The 18,422-nt window shown below is 47.3% G+C and overlaps 2 protein-coding genes across 2 annotated transcripts in view; both read right to left on the bottom strand.

Annotated features, from left to right (window-relative positions):
- Positions 1–11,526: 11,526 nt before the first annotated feature.
- The window catches only part of TTLL6 (tubulin tyrosine ligase like 6), a 31,795-nt gene continuing 24,899 nt past the window's right edge, over positions 11,527–18,422 (bottom strand). The window contains exons 13-15 of the mRNA XM_082374429.1: positions 17,165–17,534; positions 16,426–16,694; positions 11,527–13,487 (exon numbers count right to left, since the gene is read on the bottom strand). Coding sequence (XP_082230555.1) covers positions 16,426–16,694; positions 17,165–17,534 — 639 coding nt within the window. The 3' untranslated portion in view covers positions 11,527–13,487. The remainder of the gene's footprint in view (positions 13,488–16,425; positions 16,695–17,164; positions 17,535–18,422) is intronic.
- LOC309619324 (10 kDa heat shock protein, mitochondrial-like) lies at positions 17,607–18,080 on the bottom strand. Its single transcript, XM_082374428.1, is given in 2 exon segments — positions 17,607–18,032; positions 18,035–18,080. Coding segments are annotated over 2 exon segments (306 nt in total). The 5' UTR covers positions 18,066–18,080; the 3' UTR covers positions 17,607–17,757.

Genomic DNA, 18,422 nt, shown 5'->3' with positions numbered 1-18,422 from the left:
GCACCGGATATTCCGCTGGTGGACCAACGAGCCTTTGCCAGCGCTTTGCTGGGCGGGGTGCGGGGACCTTCAGCAGCGCATTCCCACCACTTTCAGGAACTCTTTGGAAGGCAGAATGGTTTGCGTCTTTATCCTACCTGGGCAATGTAAATAAACTGGGCAAAAAGCGTTAGGCAGATCTTTAGAGAAAAGGTCAAGAGAGAATTCGGGCCCTGCAGAGTTCCATCGTCAGGAGTCGGATCTACCCAAGGAGGAGAGGACGCGCGCTGACACTTACTGAGCACTTCGTGACCCAGACTAACAACTTGGAATTTGGGGGAATTTCAAGGTAGTCAAATGCCTCGGGGCAGTGCTTCAGATTTGAAAACAAGATATGCCTTCCCCAAGATTTTGTTATAAAGTTTTATCCTGTCAGAATTGAGGTATGGATTTGGTAAATCGAATTTTAAAGGTTTTTTTTTTTAAATTAGATAATGACATTATCTATTTCTTTTTCCGTCAAAAGACCTCTTTCCCAGGAGAGGCCTGAGGGGCTTTCTTACCTGATTTCTGATCAAAGGACGTTTAACTTCTTGGTCCCCTTATTGCATTATTTCAGGTGAGGAAATGTTCCAATTATCCATATATTTGCTTGAATTAGTGTAAGCCACATACTTGGGTTTAAGTGCTCAGCTCCAGGAAGAAGAGCTCCCCATCCCCACCCACGGGACCCTTCTGCCCCTCCCTGTGGAAGCCACTTCCCCACAACCCCACACTTCCTCTTTGGCCAGAGCCTGTCTTCCTGGGGTCTTTTTCCAGTAGCCGTCTCTTCCTCTGGAGGAGTGAAGAGAAGAGATCTAGGGAAGGATTTGAGGGTAGAACCGGTGTCGCTGGTGGCAGTCGGGGTGCTTGAAGCACGCAGCTGCGGCGAGAAGAACCAGCTTTCTAACGGTGACTCCCTCCACCCTGGACAGAGGGTCTGTGAACCTGGGGCCATGACCCACACAGGCTTTGTCCATGCTCCTGTGATACCAGGGGGAGACCACCAGCATCCTGATGTTTCCCAGCAACTGGTTGTTTTGATGCAGACGGTCTCCTATTAGCGTAATTCCCTTTTTGTGTGTGTGTGAGCAAAATTTCAAAAAGCAAAGGAAACTGAGAAAGCAAGAACATTATTTGGTGGTTATGTAGTCCCAGTGGACAGTCCAATCCTTTTCACTCCCCACCCCCAAATTCAAGGTGGAGCTGAGAGGGGTTTTAAGCTTCAGTTTCTGAAATCATTACTGACACTCTCTGACATCAATTTCTCCTTTCTTTGTCTTAATTTTTATTGTTTCCTGGAGCTCTTCTGAGACAGAATCTACACAGCCAAGGGGAGTTGTGGCGAGACAGAGGGTGAAGGAACCCTATTTTAGACCAACCGTGTTTCACAGAAAGCTGGCTCCAGGTCCTGAAGCATGAGGATGGGGGAGGGGATGTGGGGGGAAAGGCCAAAAGCATGGTGCACCGGAGTCGAGCCCCTGGGGGAAGTGCAGACTCACCGGCTGACCCCTCAGCCGGGCTGGGCTCGTGGAAAGGACAGGCAGAGAAGTTTAGAAAGGCAAAGAAGTTAACGCCGTCTGGGGACTTATCAGTGGGTCGGGGTCAGGCGGGGGCCGAGGCGACATGCTCGGGCAGACAGGGCCCGGGTTGGAGCTGCACAGGTGAGGAGGCTGACCCCACCCGGGACGTGGCGGCTGGCTGGGCTAGGGGACAGTCCACCCCGGAGCCTCCAGGTGGGAGGAACGGGGTAGCTGGTGAAATATCAACCCCTTCTGGGTTCTGAAGGGGGGAAGCCATTCCTCGGAGGTCATGGCCTAGAAGAGCTGGGGGCCGCTACCCCTTCCTCCCCGCATCCTGAGGTTCACTTCCAAACCCTTTGAATCCCCAACCCCTGGCCTTTGGGACTGTGCAAGTCTGTGAGTTTACTCCGCCTCCTGGCTCCTTCTCCCCAAGGGTACAGAAGAGTCGCTCAGCTAGGTTGGGGGTGGGTGGGTGGGGGGAGGTGAGCAAAAATCTCTAGCCATTGGACAGGGATGCACCAGACAAGCCAGGAAAGTCTTAAAGTAAACTGGGGGTGAGGTGGGGCGGATTATGAGAACCCCCTCTCCAGAGCCCTCAATTCTGACAGCGACTGGGGCTGGGGAGCGCCCCTCGGAGTCCTCCCACGCTTGAGCGAGCATCCGGGCCTAGCGGGCGGGCTTGGGAGGAAGGGCCGGCTCGCTAGAGGGATTCCTGGGAGGCTGGGGAGTCACAGAGGCAAGTTATTGGCAGGGCTGTGTGGGGTTTCCAAGGCTGGATTTCCTCACCCTCTGCCGTGCTCGGGGCCGTTGGCTGGGGGCCGGGCTCGTGTGCCTCCCTGCGGTGAATCAGGCTTCTGACCTCAGCGCCATCCCGGCCACACTCCAGAGGGTAAACATCCTCTCCACTTTGAAAACTGGTGGGACAAGAAAGCGAGGGGGTGGCTGGGAGAGGGAGGGAGGAAAGGAGAGAGACTGAGAGGAGGGAAGGTTCTGAAATCCTCTCTCTCTTTCTCCTGCCAAGAATCCAGTGGCGGCCTTTCTGGAGGGTAGCCTTGCTGCCTGCTCGAGGCTGAAGAAGGAGCATCCCATGGGGCATTGTTTCTCTCCAGCTAGATAAAGAATTGGTTCTCTAGGGCCTCAGAAACGGGACTTTGAAAATGGTTCCAGCCTTGGGGGATGGGGGGAGTAGGAAAGGGCTGGCAGGTACCAGCTGGATTCCCATCCCTCAAAGGACATCCTTCTGAAGGGACACTGGGCATCTGTGAAAGGTTTAGGGCACATACACAACAAGAGGAAATCCTCACTCTTTGGGGAGGGACTTAGTCACTAAACTTTAAGAACACAGTTACTATGACTATCATTTTTAATGTTGAAGATGATGTGGAGGGAGCCTGTTTTGACTCTCAATTCGAAGTCATTCTTGGGCCATGGGCGGAGTAGGGAGAAGCTGTGAGGTCAAACAGATCCGGCGTAGACCCGGATCCCTCTCCCCACCAGCCTCAGCAAGAGTCTTCATCCCCCTGAGCATAGCCTTCTCGGCTGTAAAAGAGGGATGATACTAACAGCTACAGTGTTGATGCTGGAATCATATCAACTCGGTGTAGCCCAGGACTTTGTGTCGGCAAAAATGTCCCACCAGCCTCAGCTTCCTCTCAGGCCTTGCTAAGGCCCCAATTACATGAGTCCCAGAAAAACCCTCAGCCACTTGCCCTCCGTCCAGTCCCAGCCGAGGGACTAGAATGACTGAGAAGTGAATTAAAGGAAAAGTAACATCCAACTCCACTCTTCCCCACAGCCCCCAGAGAGGAAGGAAGGAAGGAAAGAAAAAGGGAGGAGGGAGGGAGGGAGGAAGGAAGAAAGCAAGGAAGGAAGGAAAAGAGGGAGGGAGGGAAAGGGAGAGAGCTCAGCTCCCTTTCTTCTGGCGTCCAGGCTGTAGCCCACCACACCAAGAGAACCAATGGCTCTGGGAAGAGACAGATGCTAGTAAATCACAGCTACCATGGGCAGAGACACCCCTAAGAGCCTGTGTTTTACTCCGAGGATGAAAATAAGTCAGGAGAACAGCCAGGCTGAAAGCTCTTCTTGGGTTTAAGACATCAGAAGACCTTCCTTGAAACTTCTCTAGAGTATCTATAACTTGGATGTAACTAAGCCCAGTTCTGTAAGGCTGAGGTTGCCCATTCCCACCCTGTCTTCATTGGAGTCCTTATGGGAGCAGCAACGGAACGGAGGTGACCACGCTGGAATGCCCAGCTCTGTTCCCTGCGTGGGAACACTAGATCTAAACACTAGAAACTAATTCCAAGCATGAAGTGTAAGTTCAAGCAATGGTGGTCCAGGAGTCCAAGGTATCCCCTGGCTTTGGAGACATGGACTGTTCAATCTTGAATCTGACACATATTGGTTTACTCCGCTTCTCAGGCTCAGTTTTCTCATCTGTAAATGAGGATAGTAGCCCCCTTGTCAGGTGGTTTGGGGGATAATAAAGCTCGTTATGTGCTTTGCCCCACGGTCTGGAACATAATATTTGTTAAATAAACAGCAGCGATGCGTACTGATTCGGATTCTCAAGTGCATACCGGAGGAAGCCAATTTCACGCCCCTGGGGAGTCGACTTTACTTCTCCGGATTGTGGGGCGAAGCCGGGAGAGGAGCGAGAGGGCAGCGCTTGGTAACCGGCTTTCCGGCCCTGCCATGAGCTTTTTCAGCGGGAGCTCAGGCACAGCTCCCCCAGCCTCTGTCCTACTTCCAGCCCCGACAGATCCTCCTCCGACCCCGCTGGGGCGAAGGCCTGGCTTCTCTGCGGGGAGCGCTTTTGCCCGCCCGGTCCGGCGCCGGGGACGGGATGCGCTCGGCCGGACAGCGCGCGTGAGGCGCGGTGTCGCGGAAGCAGGCTGGGAGTAATGGTCCACCCGCGATTTTTCCCCGCTGGGGAGTGCGGGGCTCAGCGCCCCGAGTCAGCCGTACTGCTTGGGTTGCTTGGAACCGCGCTTCGGGTCTGGGTGGTGGGGAGCGAGGTTTTTACTCCGCGTGTCCTAATCTCCAGTTACCGGCAAATTCGCCCTGATGCGCCTTTCCGGGGCCGCACCTTCTCCAACAGAAGCTCCAAACCAGCTCCGCACAGACCTCGCTCTCTCCTGGGGACCGCCAGCCTCACTCTGCCTTCTAAGTCTTCTCTCCAGAGAAGGGGGTGGAGGACTTGCTCCAATCACGCCCTCCACCTCCACTTTCCCGGGCCCCTTCTGACAATGGCTTTTCCCTGCAGGGTCCCCAGAAGAAGAGCAAATGAAAATGTTAGGGGGGAAAGGACTGGTTATAGGGTCTGAGTCCAATGAACGATTTCTCTTTCTTCCTCCTGTCCCTCCTTCCCCTCAAACAGTCATGTTGGAAAAATAATCAGGAAATTTCAAATAACCAGGAAATCTGCTGAGGAATGGGGACCCAGAAGGGAACAGCCAACCCAACAGCTGGCTTTTCATTTCTCAATAGGAGCCCAGTCCCTCCATTAGATATGAATATAGCTACTGTGCAACTCTCCGTGAAATATAAATTTCCCAACCAGGTGGCAAGGGATATGAATTTTCATTGGGCCCTAGAGACACCAAGAGGCTGCAAGTCAGAAGAGGGTCTATTCAGACGATGTCCAAACACAACCAAATTTTAACATGAAAACCAGAGATCTTGATTCAGATCTTTCCTGTTTAAATAAGGGGTGGGGGTCAGAAACACTATTGAAATAACCAAATAACTGAAATATCTGTAAACAACTTCATCTCACTGGGCCTCCGTTTGTGTTGGTGGGTGTGGCAGACAGAATCAGGGAGGTCAGCTAGCTGTTTCCTGGTATAAAAACAAAAAGAATCCCCTCTCCCTCCTTTGAGCGGCTGCTCATTTTCTCAGAAATGGAAAGAAAGAACTCAAGTTCCGTTTAGAGTGTGGGAGCTCTGCCAGTGATGGAACTGGGAACTGACATGGGAGAGTTTGGGGTGGAAAGGCAGAGGGGATGAGAAGTGCAGCAGACACTGAGTCAGAGGCCCTGAGACAAAGTCCAGGCTCTTTGTCTTTGATGTCCCCTAGCCTCCGTTTTCTCATCTGCAAGATGGGGATAATACTGATCTACAAGATTGCTGTGAAGAATAAACAAAGTAATACATGTGAACATGCTTGATCATTATCAGACTTTCCTTGGCCTGTGCCAAATTCAAAGGGGATCATAGCAAGGAGAGCAAGGGTCCACCTTGTGCCCCAGCCTGGGGATGGATATGAGTGTCCCCATGGCTACTTGATGCCCTGACACCTGGGTTTGGCTGGCTCAGTCTCACCCTCTACCAGATCCAAGGGGAAGTGAGAGTCCATCACAGTGGGCTGCCTCAACTCCTGTTTGCTTTGGCCACGTTGTGATGGCCCTGCTTGGTTTGCCAGCAGGATTTGGGTGTTTGCTCTCCCGCCTGGCATGACTGAGGAGGCAGCGGGCATTCTGCTCCCAATTATCATGCTGACCAATGTCGCTCACAGCAAGGGAACCTCAGTGCCTGCTTGGACTTCCTGCTGCTTCCGCCCCTTTCTCAGATGGGCAGGGTCCCTTTTTATTATCATTCCTAAGACTTCTAGGCTTGGGGAAGCAGGGTGTTAGAGAGACACCATAGTCTTTCCCTTTAAAATGGCTGATGAATGGATAAAGAAGATGTGGTACATATATACAATGGAATATTACTCAGCCATAACAAGGAATGAAATTGGGTCATTTGTAGAGACGTGGATGGATCTAGAGACTGTCATACAGAGTGAAGTAAGTCAGAAAGAGAAAAACAAATATTGTATATTAACGCATATATGTGGAACCTAGAAAAATGGTACAGATGAACCGGTTTGCAGGGCAGAAATATAGACACAGATGTAGAGAACAAACATATGGACACCAAGGGGGGAAAGTGGAGGGGGGGTGGTGGTGGTGGGATGAACTGGGAGATTAGGATTGACATGTATACACTAATATGTATAAAACGGATAACTAATAAGAACCTACTGTATAAAAAAATAAAATTCAAAAATTCAAAAAATAAAATAAAATGGCTGCCCAAGTAGTACATACTCAAGAATTAAGAGGAGCCAGGAAATAAGCCAGCAAAAGAAATCAGACAGAGAGCTGAAGACACCAAGCACCAAATCTAGATTTTTAAAATTAAATCCTAGATTTTGCTTTCTTTCCTCATGCTTTTTGGGGACAGTAGATGTTCAGGAGTAAAGAAGAAGAGGGGGCTTGATGAAGGCCACCCCAGACCAGTCAGGGCCCATGGTTCGGGAGAGTCATGGCGGAAGCATGATTAGTAGGTGCCTGGCGGGAAAAACACATGCTCAGAACAATCCCCTCCCACCTCAAGGCAGCTCCTGGAGCTTCTCACCACCTCTCCAGCACACAGCATGTTCTCAGGAGACGTGAAATACCCTCCACAGGACACATGGCCTGATCGGCTTTCCCAGGCTGCTGGTTAATAACAAGAGTCATGGCTGGAGAATGCAAAATAATTGAAAGCAATGCTTAGTAAATTGCAGTTTCAAGGTCTTCATTGCCTTCCTAACAATTTGCAAAACCCGTTTTATTGCTTTTTTAGATTCCTTGAGTTGAAATGCCACTGTGTGCTGTAATTAAGCTAAGTGATATGCCAGCTGTAAATACAAGGGTTGTGAATGATTACATTCGGCTCATGTAATCAGTCAGTATGGGTGGGGGAGGACGCTGGAACAGCTGCCAATCTGCCTGCCTCACACTCCCTGCCAGGGTGGAGGGGAAAACTGGAATCTGAAGTGGTTCTTTTAAGGCTAGGGAGCGCTACCCAGCCTGTCTGAGGTGGGCTGGGGCTGTCCAGTGGGATGAGCCAGGTAAGTGGTTCCCAAACTTGGCCGTGCCTCTGGACCCTCTGAGGGAGCTTTCTAAATCCAGATCAACAACCCCCCTCACCCCAGCCAGACTCACTAATTTCGTGTGATGGGTGGGGGCACAAAGATCTTTTAAGCTGCCTGGAGAACCTACCCAGTTCTGAGCCTGGAGAACCTACCCAGTTCTGAGCCTGGAGAACCTACCCAGTCCAACATGGCTACATTTAACAACTTTGAATTTAGGAAATCACTTTTGTATTTGGAAATGTTTCCTTCAGTGCTGCTCTTTTAAATCCACCTGGAGACAGAAACTCATCCACCTGCTTTATGAAACTATTACCCTGATCTCCATCCCCCAAAGCTCCTTCTCCCAAAATTCCTATTTTCTTTCAAGGGACTCAGTTCTTTTGAAGCCATCTTTCTTGTTCTCTTTTCCTTTTCCCCTCCATTCATTCAGCTGCTATGTCCAAGCTCCACAGTGTTTTTCTCACCTGTCTCCCTTTCTTTCCCACAGTCAGCCATCCTGATAGGGGCTGCAAGGGCTTGAAATCTGGGTCATCGTATGAGCCTCCTAATCTCTCTCCCACCTTCGTTCTCTTCCCTTGCCAATCATCCATTCTACCATCTACTACGAGATTCACCTTTCTAACACTTAATAAAGTCTCTCTTCCATTCAAAAACCTTCAGTGATTTCCCACTGCCCACTGAATTAGGTCAACACCTCCCAGGATAACATTTTAGACTCTTCACGATATCAGTTCATTCCGCAAGTATTTACCGAATCCAATTATGTCCTAAGCACCAGGCTGAAAGCAGGGGATACAAAGAAGTAAAGACATGGTACAGTGCAGTGGAGAGATAGCCACACAAACAAGTTCACCATCATGAAGGGTACAATAACGACAACATAAACAAAGAGCACCTGGGTCTCCAATGTCTTCTTTTAAACTATCTTTCTATCATCATTTCCCAATTTTCCTTTCTGATCCAGCCAAATTGGACTAGACCTTACTTCTTTTTTTTTTTTTTAAAGATTTATTGATTGATTGATTGATTACTATGTTGGGTCTTCGTTTCTGTGCTAGGGCTTCCTGTCGTTGCGGCAAGTGGGGGCCACTCTTCATCGCGGTGCGCGGGCCTCTCACTATTGCGGCCTCTTTTTGTTGCGGAGCACAGGCTCCAGACGCGCAGGCTCAGTAGTTGTGGCTCACGGGCCTAGTTGCTCCGTGGCATGTGGGATCTTCCCAGACCAGGGCGCGAACCCGTGTCCCCCGCATTAGCAGGCAGACTCTCAACCACTGCGCCACCAGGGAAGCCCCTAGACCTTACTTCTTAATCATGTTCAGGGTTGTTTTTATTTTCTTCCAGGGCTTTATACCTCAGTCCCACACCTCATATACACTTTTAAAAATCCTATTTATAGGGAGAAGATATATGTAGATGATATATACAGTAAGTGGTTAATATCCAAAATATATAAAGAAATAGCACACAACTCAATAGGAAATTTTTTTTAAAAGCCAAACAATCCAATTTAAAAAATGAGCAGAGGACCTGAATAGCCATTTTTCCAAAAAAGACATACAGATGGCCGACAAATGAAAAGATGCTCAACATCACTAATCATCAGGGAAATGCAAATAAAAACCACAGTGAGAGATCACCTCACACCTGTCGGAATCCCTACTATCAAAAAAGATGACAAATAACAAGTGTTGGTGAGGATGTGGAGAAAAGGGAATCCTCGTGCACTGTTGATGGGAACATAAATTGGTGCAGCAACTATGGAGAACAGTGCAGAGGTCACTCAAAAAATTAAAAGTAGAACTACCATATGATCCAGAAATTCCACTTCTGGGTATTTATACAAAGAAAATGAAAACACTAATTAGAAAAGATATATGCACCCCTATGTTCATTGCAGCATTATTTACAATAGAACAGTTATGGAAGCAACCTAAGTGTCCATCGATAGACAATGGATGAAGAAGATGTGGTATACATACACAATGGAATATTACCTAGCCATAAAAAGGAATGAAATCTTGCCATTTGTGGCAACATGGATAGTTCTAGAGAGTATTATGCTAAGCGAAATAAGTCAGACAAAGACAAATACCAAATTTTTTCGCTTATATGTAGACTAAAAAACAAAACAAATGAACAAACAAAATAAAACAGAAACAGACTCATACTGGTGTTCACCAGAGGGGAGGAAGTTGGGCTAAATAGGTGAAGGGGATTAAGAGACACAAACTTCCAGTTATAAAATAAATAAATCACAGGGATGTAATGTACAGCATAGGGTGTGTAGTTAATAATATTGTAATAACTTTGTCTGGTGACAGATGGTTACTACATTTATGGTGGTGATCAATTCATAATGTGTGTAAACATTGAACCACTATGTTGTACACCTGAAACTGATATAATATTGTATGTCAACTATATACATCAATTTTTAAAAAATGTTTTGCTTTGTTTTTTGCCACACATGCACGACATGCAGAACTTCCCCAACCAGGGGTTGAACCCATGCCCCCTAAGTCCTAAAAAAAATTTTTGTAGAAGAAAGGGATTTGAACCTAAATTTTTTTGAACCTGAATTTTTATACAAAATTTCTTGCAACGGCAAATAAATCATCACTGAAATGGGAAACTTTTTTACGTTAAAAATCTTTTTAATAAAAAAAGTCCATTTATCTTTTTCTGTCACCTCAAATATCACCTCTTCTATTGAAGCAGACTTGATCCTCGCAGCTGGGTGTGAGAGCGTTTCCTTCTCATCCACCGATGCTCTTTTTCAGTGGCACTTAACTCAGGCTAGTGGTCCGTGGACCTGTCTTACCCCACTGCACACTCCACGAAGGACCACCACAGGCATTTTTTGTCCCCCATGAGCATTCAGCAGACAGCTGCTCTGCATAGCCCCACGGGCGAATAGGCAGGAGGCGGGTGGGGCTAGAAAGGCAGCCTACTATTTTGCCTTCTCATTGGACAACCCAGAGCCGTTACAGTCCCTATAGGCAGGACCAGCTACCTAATTTGGTGGGCCCAGTGCAAAATGAAAACACAGGACTCCTCATTGAAAACTTATTCAGAATTTCAAGATGGTAACAGCAGAGCATTAAACCAAACGCAAGGCCCTTCCTAGTGTGGAGCCCTGTGTGACTGCACACACTGCATGCCCAGGAAGCTGACCCTGTCTCTAGGATCAAAATTGTCCCTTAGAAAGGCAAATAATTCTGACTTCACCTTATTAAGAGACTTCCTTTTTATCAGCTCAGGAACCTTGACTGGCTGGGGCTGGTGACTAGGGAGAAAAGGGGAAAGATACAGAGCTTCCAGGAAGCCCCATTTCAGCAAGTCTTACATCTTTTGTCTGGGCCAGACTACGACCTATGGCAATCTGATAGTGACAATGGCATCAGGAAAGGGCTGGTGAAAGGGGGTGAGGTGACAATTAAGCTTTTACTAGCCTGCCCAGTGGTAACCAGGGCTTCCTTCTTCTGGTATTCAGGTGGGCCTTGAATTACTACTAAAAAGAACCCTCTACCAGGAGTCCTTGATAATCAGGTTTAGGTCGGGATAAAGGTGGTGTGTCTTTGTGTGTGTTTCACAGCTGGGCACAAATGGCTAGAGCCTAACTTCTCCATTCAGTATCTTGGATAATTAAAGTCTTTTGCCTGAAGGGTACTGTAGGCTTCAAGTATCTCAGAATCCCCTGATATCCTTGAGGCCAGAAATTCATCCCATTGGGAATACATCAAGCAAAGTGAGTCAACACTGCAAAGCAGATGCTTGACTTCAGACCTCACCCTTCTTCCTCCTCTCCTGCTCCATACTCCTCCTCTAAAGCTCATCCCAGAGATCTAACTCAGGAAGAGCAAGTGAGGCAAAAATCTTGGCTCACATTCCTGGAGAGGGTAGAGAATGAACTGGCAGACAAACTGAGATGTTACACCTGGAGTCTAGCCAGGCCCTATGCTGGCCAGAGACATGGTTTCCTCATTTGAAAAAAGAGAATAACAACAGTACTTACCACAAAGTGTTGCTTTGAGGATTGAGATACTGTATGCAAAGCTTTTAGTGCACCAAAAGCAAAAGGGCCACCTCAGGCTGCAGGCTCCCAGCAAGGTGGACAAGGCTTATGGAAGACCACACATCCAAAAAAATTCTTCAAAGCCTCCTGACACATTTGGAGCTCTCTTAATGAGAGGTGCTCAGAACTCTCTCTCCCACCCGCCCCTTCCCATTCTCACTCCGGATCAGGCTCCTCATCCTGGCATGGAGCATGGCAGTTTATTTGATTAACGCACACTTGAGGGGAAGAGGCATCATTTCTGCAGGTCAATGGAAGAAACACCTGCAGACAGGGTACTCTCACCTCACCTCTGTCTTCATCAGCAATTTGAGTTAGGCTGGTAAGGGAGATAGCCAGAAGATGTTTGCGCACTGAGGTCCTGGCATGGGAGGAGATCTGGTCTTTACCTGATGAAGCTACAACCGCCTCAACTCCCTTACTCAGGGGTCAGAGTTCTCCATCAAGCTTAGCCCTTTGTCTTTTCTCTCTGGAGTTGAAGACAAACTGACACTGGCCTGTTGGTGCCCTGAGGGCTTTGGACTCCTGGAAATTGTGAGTCCTTCTCTGCAGCACGCCTCCCTTCGTGTTGCTCTATCCTTGGGAGTGTTCTGGATGACAGTGCTATGTGAGGGACCCATAGGAATGTCACTAGTGGGGCAACTGGGGTGTGTCCTGGGCAGCACCAGTAACTCCCAGAAGTCATGGTCCTCCAGCACTGTAAGCTAACTGGGGAGGGGGGGGGGCGGGCACAAAAGGCAAGGCTATTAGCCTCAGGGTGCTAATGGGAGGTAGTCATAAGACCAGGATGTCTAGACGAGGAAATAAAACTCAGTTGCTTCTATGGGCATTGTAGACACTGTAGGAAGAAACAAATCATTTCCTGGGAGTAAGAGGAAGAAAGGGACACAATGGCAGAGATCCAGTCTGATTCTGGAAAGAAAAAAAAAAAAGATTTTTCTTAGATTTTCCTTTAAAATGGCTTCTAGAATATTCAAGCCAATTAACTCATCATCACCTTTCCTATCTAATGGGTCAGGAGGCACTCAGGTGATTCACATCCACAGTAACCAGAAACTTTATTTTTTTTTAACATCTTTATTGGAGTATAATTGTTTTACAATGTTGTGTTAGTTTCTGATGTATAACAAAGTGAATCAGCTATATGTATACATATATCCCCATATCACCTCCCTCTTGCGTCTCCCTCCCACCCTCCCTATCCCACCCCTCTAGGTGGTCACAAAGCACCGAGCTGATCTCCTATACAACATTCATCTTCCTGCATCCTTACAGCCCCAAACATTTGATATGGATCATTTAAAAGCTGGCCACAGATAACAAGTGGTAGCAGTTAAGAGTACAAACTTAGCTCTTGGTATCTATGTGCCCTTGGGCACGTTACTTAACTTCTCTAAACCTTGGTTTCCTCATTTGAAAAAAGAGAATAACAACAGTACTTACCACAAAGTGTTGCTTTGAGGATTGAGATACTGTATGCAAAGCTTTTAGTGCACCAAAAGCAAGTGTCCAGAGTGCTGGGCTTAATACCATCAGCACAGTATCATCATCACCATCAACATCATCTTCATCATCATTGCAGCTACCAGTTATTCAGTAGGGTGCCAGGCACCCTGCTTTAGCAAGCTTTAACTCATCCTTAAAATCCTACAAAATGGCCTATTTATCCCCTAAATAAGTGGCCCACTCACTATGAAAGTGGATCCCAAGGAAGGATGATGAGATTATAGAGATTTAAGCAGAAAAATGGAGGAAATTGTCAGGGCTCCATTCCTCACATGGGTCAGGATGGGATCTAAGTTCATGGCAGAGTGGTAAAGAGGAAGAAATATCAGGCTATGTTGTCCAGAGCCCACCACTCGTGTGAATTTGGGCAAATCATTGAATGTCCCCGAAGCTTGATTCTCTTCATCTGCAATTTGAGGATAAAGTAATAATGTCTGCCTTGCCAAACTCACAGCACTGACCTGAGGATTATATGAGATACGGTACATAAACTTGATGTGTGGAAGGTTTTATTATTACACCTACCAAGAAAGCCCATGATCCATAATTTGGACTTCTGCTCTGCTCTTTCCCTCTTTCATTCAACCATTATTTATTATGCAGAAGCCCTATTCTCACACCACATCCTGCTCCATTTGTAAATCAATGTGTTGATAGGCATTCTGCTGTACATAATCAGACTTGTATGTGTCAGTCCTTTGCGGTCTGGCTAGTTGGGAATTTTTAGAAGCCATTATTTGATCTAAAAGCAGAGGACCAGCTCTGAGATCTGGTGACTCCACATGGTATTCTAGGAAGCCCTGCTTGGCCTTGGCCATCACTGCTTCCTACAGAAATACCTTCACTAAAGAGCCATTTATTATTCCCTCAGATCTAACTGAAGCCTAATATTAAAAATGCCATTTGAGGGCTTCCCTGGTGGCGCAGTGGTTGAGAATCTGCCTGCCAATGCAGGGGACACGGGTTCGAGCCCTGGTCTGGGAAGATCCCACACGCCGCGGAGCAGCTGGGCCCGTGAGCCACAATTGCTGAGCCTGCGCGTCTGGAGCCTGTGCTCCGCAACAAGCGAGGCCGCGATAGTGAGGCCCGCGCACCGCGATGAAGAGTGGCCCCCACTTGCCACAACTGGAGAAAGCTCTCGCACAAAAAAAAAAACGAAGACCCAACACAGCCATGAATAGATAAATAAATAATAAATTTAAAAAAATTAAAAAAAAAATGCCATTTGAAAGAACAATAGTGTAGCTTTAAGAGCTTGAGGGCTGGGAATCAGCAACATCTGACTCAAATCCTTTCTCCACCACTTAAAGCTGTGGAACCTCCTGAATGTTAAGCCTTATGCTCTTTGAGCCCCAGTTTTTTCTTTTCTAAAGTGCACAGTTATGATTAGAATTAAATTAGATAAAAAATATATATATTTAGAGGAGTGCTGGCGCCTAGAGAGTAAGCTACCAAAAAAAGGGTAAATTTTACCATCATTAATATTCATTAGAAAACATGTCAATACCTTCAGCCATTAACCACCATGGATGGTAGTAAGTCTATGATAGCAAGTGACCACATGACAAACTGCTCTTAGAAATTAGAGGCAGGGAAAGAAGTCTCCCCTAAAGAATCACCTATTTACTAGATGAGTAAACTTATCTTTACTCATTTAGGAGAAAATATCGAAACCTTCTCTGCCTACAAAATCCCAGAGCTTTGCATGGAATCTGAACCCAAGCTGACTTTGCTAAAGAATGGCATGAAGAAGCAGCATCCCGTGTCAGAGCTGTTCGCCAAGGTTCCACTGAGGGGGAAGCTGTCCTTGTTCCCAGCTCACTACAACCCAAAGCTGGTGCTGAGTGACCGGTCATGTGAGTGCCAGTGTGTACAGGGATGTCCAAGAGCTCAGTGTGGGGTGGGGGTGGGAGGATGAGCCCCTGCCTTTAGAGAGACCCCAGTGTGATGGTGGAGGCATAGTCCATGTCCTTAAGGAGTCTCTATTCTGACTGGGGAGACAACAAAGTCCAAAACAGAATGCTATGTTTGGCTTTTTCTGTCCAGAGCCAAATTCAATGGTCATTACAGGAAGCACTTTATCACATCCTTTCAATATAATTATCTCTTCCCTTTCCCTGTGTGGCTTCTGATCATTAAAACTTCATTTTAACAGTCATATTAAATACAAGTTTTTATTGTAATCTGCTACATGATCCCTCTTTTTAAAAGTAGGAGCATAAATAACTTAAAATTCTGGAAAATTATGAACCAAAGATAGTGGGGGTACGTTTGAGCCCCATCAGGATTGGGGAGTTTTGTTCCTATAACAGGCCCACAGATCAGGCCTGGCCGTCACAGGTTCCTCTGCCCAGGCCTGGGTCTAAACACAGGACAGTCTTCACTACCACACCTGAGATACTTCCTTGAAAGGCAAATTCTCAGTGGCCTGTCCCAAATCTCTTGTGTCAGGATTTCCAGAGGCGTGGCCTTGGAAACTACAGGCTTAATAAGGAGCCCCATATGATTCATATCATCTGGGAAGTTTGGGAAACACCAGGCCCAGTTTTTCTCTGATGGTGGTAAGAGGACCAACAGAATCACCTAGAGGAGTTCCTTAAAATGCAGATTCCTGGGCCCCCAGTAGGACCTACTGAATCAGAATTTCCAGGAGCACCCAAAGTGATCCCTATGGGCTGATGTTCACTCGCCAGCCCTTCTGCAGTGTGAGCTACAGGTCACGAGGGGGCCAGGTCAGACTGTCTGGTCACAGTCTGCTTTAGGTGGCAGGAGTGAGGGAGATGATTAAAATGTATCTCCTTCCATAAGCAGCCAAGCAGCACAGATCCCTCCACCACAGGCAATACTACGTTGTAGAGTTCTCCTAAGTTTTTACATATCACCTTCTTTTAGAAGCACTAACTTTCTGACAAAGGGCTCCCTTGCTATCCCTTTGGTCCTTTTACACAGTGGAATCAAAGCTTAAGGGTCTTTGTTTCCAGATCTTCTCAGGCGCCACTATCCTGTTGTTCCGTGCCCTCAGTACACTCCATCACAGGGCCAGCTCTCAGGGCAAGTGATCTGGACCTAGGCCAGGCTGGCAGAGCACGAAAGGTGTGGAAATCAACCCCTCACGGTTGGCATGGTTCTACTTACGGGACCGGCATTAGCGACTGTCTCAATTTCAGCCATGAGTGGAAGACAAGGCTAAGTGTACCTAAAGCAGTGGGGCCGGATCAGTCATAGCAGAAATATACATTGCAAGGGGGTCACATTTTGACTGAGGTTAAGTCTTAATTGTCTACTTACCTGTATGTATTTATGAATCCATCAGTCCACCTACCTACCCAACATTCTAGAAGGAGATGTATAGTGCCTGCCAATGCATCAGACACATGAAGGGAGTATGGATGGGCCTACCTAGTTCCTCTCACATCCTCTTTGGCCAGAGGTCAGGCAGTGGCTGTATGCTTCCTGATCCTGTATACACCGGTCTCGCACGGCACCTGTATGGCTTCTGCCAGGCCTCGGATCCAGTCGGGCTGCAGTGGCAACCACCAGCAGGTCATTCAGGGAAACAGCATGGCTGTGAGAATTCTGCAAGAGGAGGAGGGAGGGCACATCCAGCTGCCTCTTCTCGCCAGAGCTTCGGCTGCAGAAGTAGCACTCCTGGGGCAGGGAGGGGTTTTCTGGAAAGGCAAAGGCATTGGCATCATCAGTCTGTGCTGCTGGACTCAGCACAAATTCCTGGCGAAGGCCACTCCCCACTAGGGTCTCCCACTGAAAACTGGCGGAAGTTGCTGAATCAGAATCAGCCACTGTGCCTTTCCTCCAAACAGTTTCTCTTCCCTGTTTTTTTTTTTCAAACTTACCACCCCCAACTTGTACAGGCTCAGCTGAATGGGCCTCATCTGAATGAGAACAGGAAAGATTGAAGAGGGTACTTAGACACAGCTCTACTTTTACCATTTTTTTGCTTTCCCAATAAGACTAGAGACCCCCTAAGAACAAAAACTATGTCTCCGCCATCAGACTGGGGTCTCCCTGAAGGCAGGGGCTACAGTCCCCCTCAGACAGGGCACTCCCCAAGATTAGGACAGGTTCTGTTGGTTTCTCCATCCCCTAAGCTCTTCGCACATCCCTGTACACTGGCACTCACGTGACTTGTCACTCAGCACCAGCTCTGGGTTGTAGTGAGCTGGAAACAAGGACAGCTTCTCCCTCAGTGGAACCTTGGCGAACAGCTCTGACACGGGATGCTGCTTCTTCATGCCATTCTTTAGAAAAGTCCAGCTTGGGTTCAGACTCCTTGAGAAGCTCTGGGATTTTGTAGGCAGAGAATTGTTTGATAATTTTTCCTGGATGAGGTGCCGAGGCATCTGCTGCTGCTTGCATTTAAAGGAGGCCATCCTGTCCATCTCTGAGCTACTGCACTCAGAGCTGGTTCCCATGGTCACCCCTAGCAGAGACTGGGGGGTGTCTGAGACCTGGGTGGTGGATTCTGGGAAGGTTTCTACTGAGGTTAGAGGCTGAAAAAGAAAATGGTCCAAAATGAGATTGTGGAAAGCAAAGGGCTCCCTCCTATGCCATTTTTTTTTTTTTTTTTTTAGTTTGGATATCATTACTTTATTATAAAAGAAACATGGAAATTATTTACAGGATGAAAGATTTCAGAACTTCAGTGGCAGCTTCACGTGATGCCATTGGGGGAACGGGCAGCTTCACGTGATGCCATTTCAATAGTGACTTATTTTAGTCGGCATATTTTCCAAGAATGTCACCATCTCTAAATAAGAAATAATCCTTGTCATCTAGAACTACTTTGGTGCCTCCATATTCTGGGAGAAGAACTTTATCTCCAACTTTCACACTAACTGGTTGAATCTCTCCACCCTTTCCTTTAGAGCCTGATCCAACAGCTACTACCGTTGCTTGCAATACTTTTCCTTGTGATTTTTCTGGAAGCATAATGCCTCCTTTGGTTACAACTTCGGCTGCACTTCTTTCAACTAATACTCGGTCAAAAGGGGAAGAAATTTTCTAAATGCCTGTCCTGCCATGACTCGGGTTGCCGCACTTCGTACTCTCGCCCTCTGGCCGCCGCCGCCACAAAGGAGAGATCCGCAGTCCGACCCCACGGCCACGTGAACTTGAGAAAAGGCCATTTTTAATTAAAACAAACAGATGAAGAGCTGAGTTCATGAGCAGCAAGAAAGATTTTGGTTAGAACAGTTTCTTAACCATGAACTGGTTAAACACTAGGGCAGAAGATGGTGGGGAGTGTCCACAGAGCTTCCTCTGGAGGTCTTTAAACATGAGATAGATTTTAAACCCTGGAGACTGGTAATCAGAGAAATAGGTGTTATTTCACAGCTATTAGACTGGCAAAAATTGGAAAGCTGGATATCAGTGTTGGT

This window comes from Balaenoptera borealis (assembly GCF_965194805.1).
Source record: "Balaenoptera borealis genome assembly, chromosome: 20".
NCBI classification, from domain to species: domain Eukaryota; kingdom Metazoa; phylum Chordata; class Mammalia; order Artiodactyla; family Balaenopteridae; genus Balaenoptera; species Balaenoptera borealis.
This window is presented reverse-complemented; position numbering and strand designations above follow the sequence as displayed.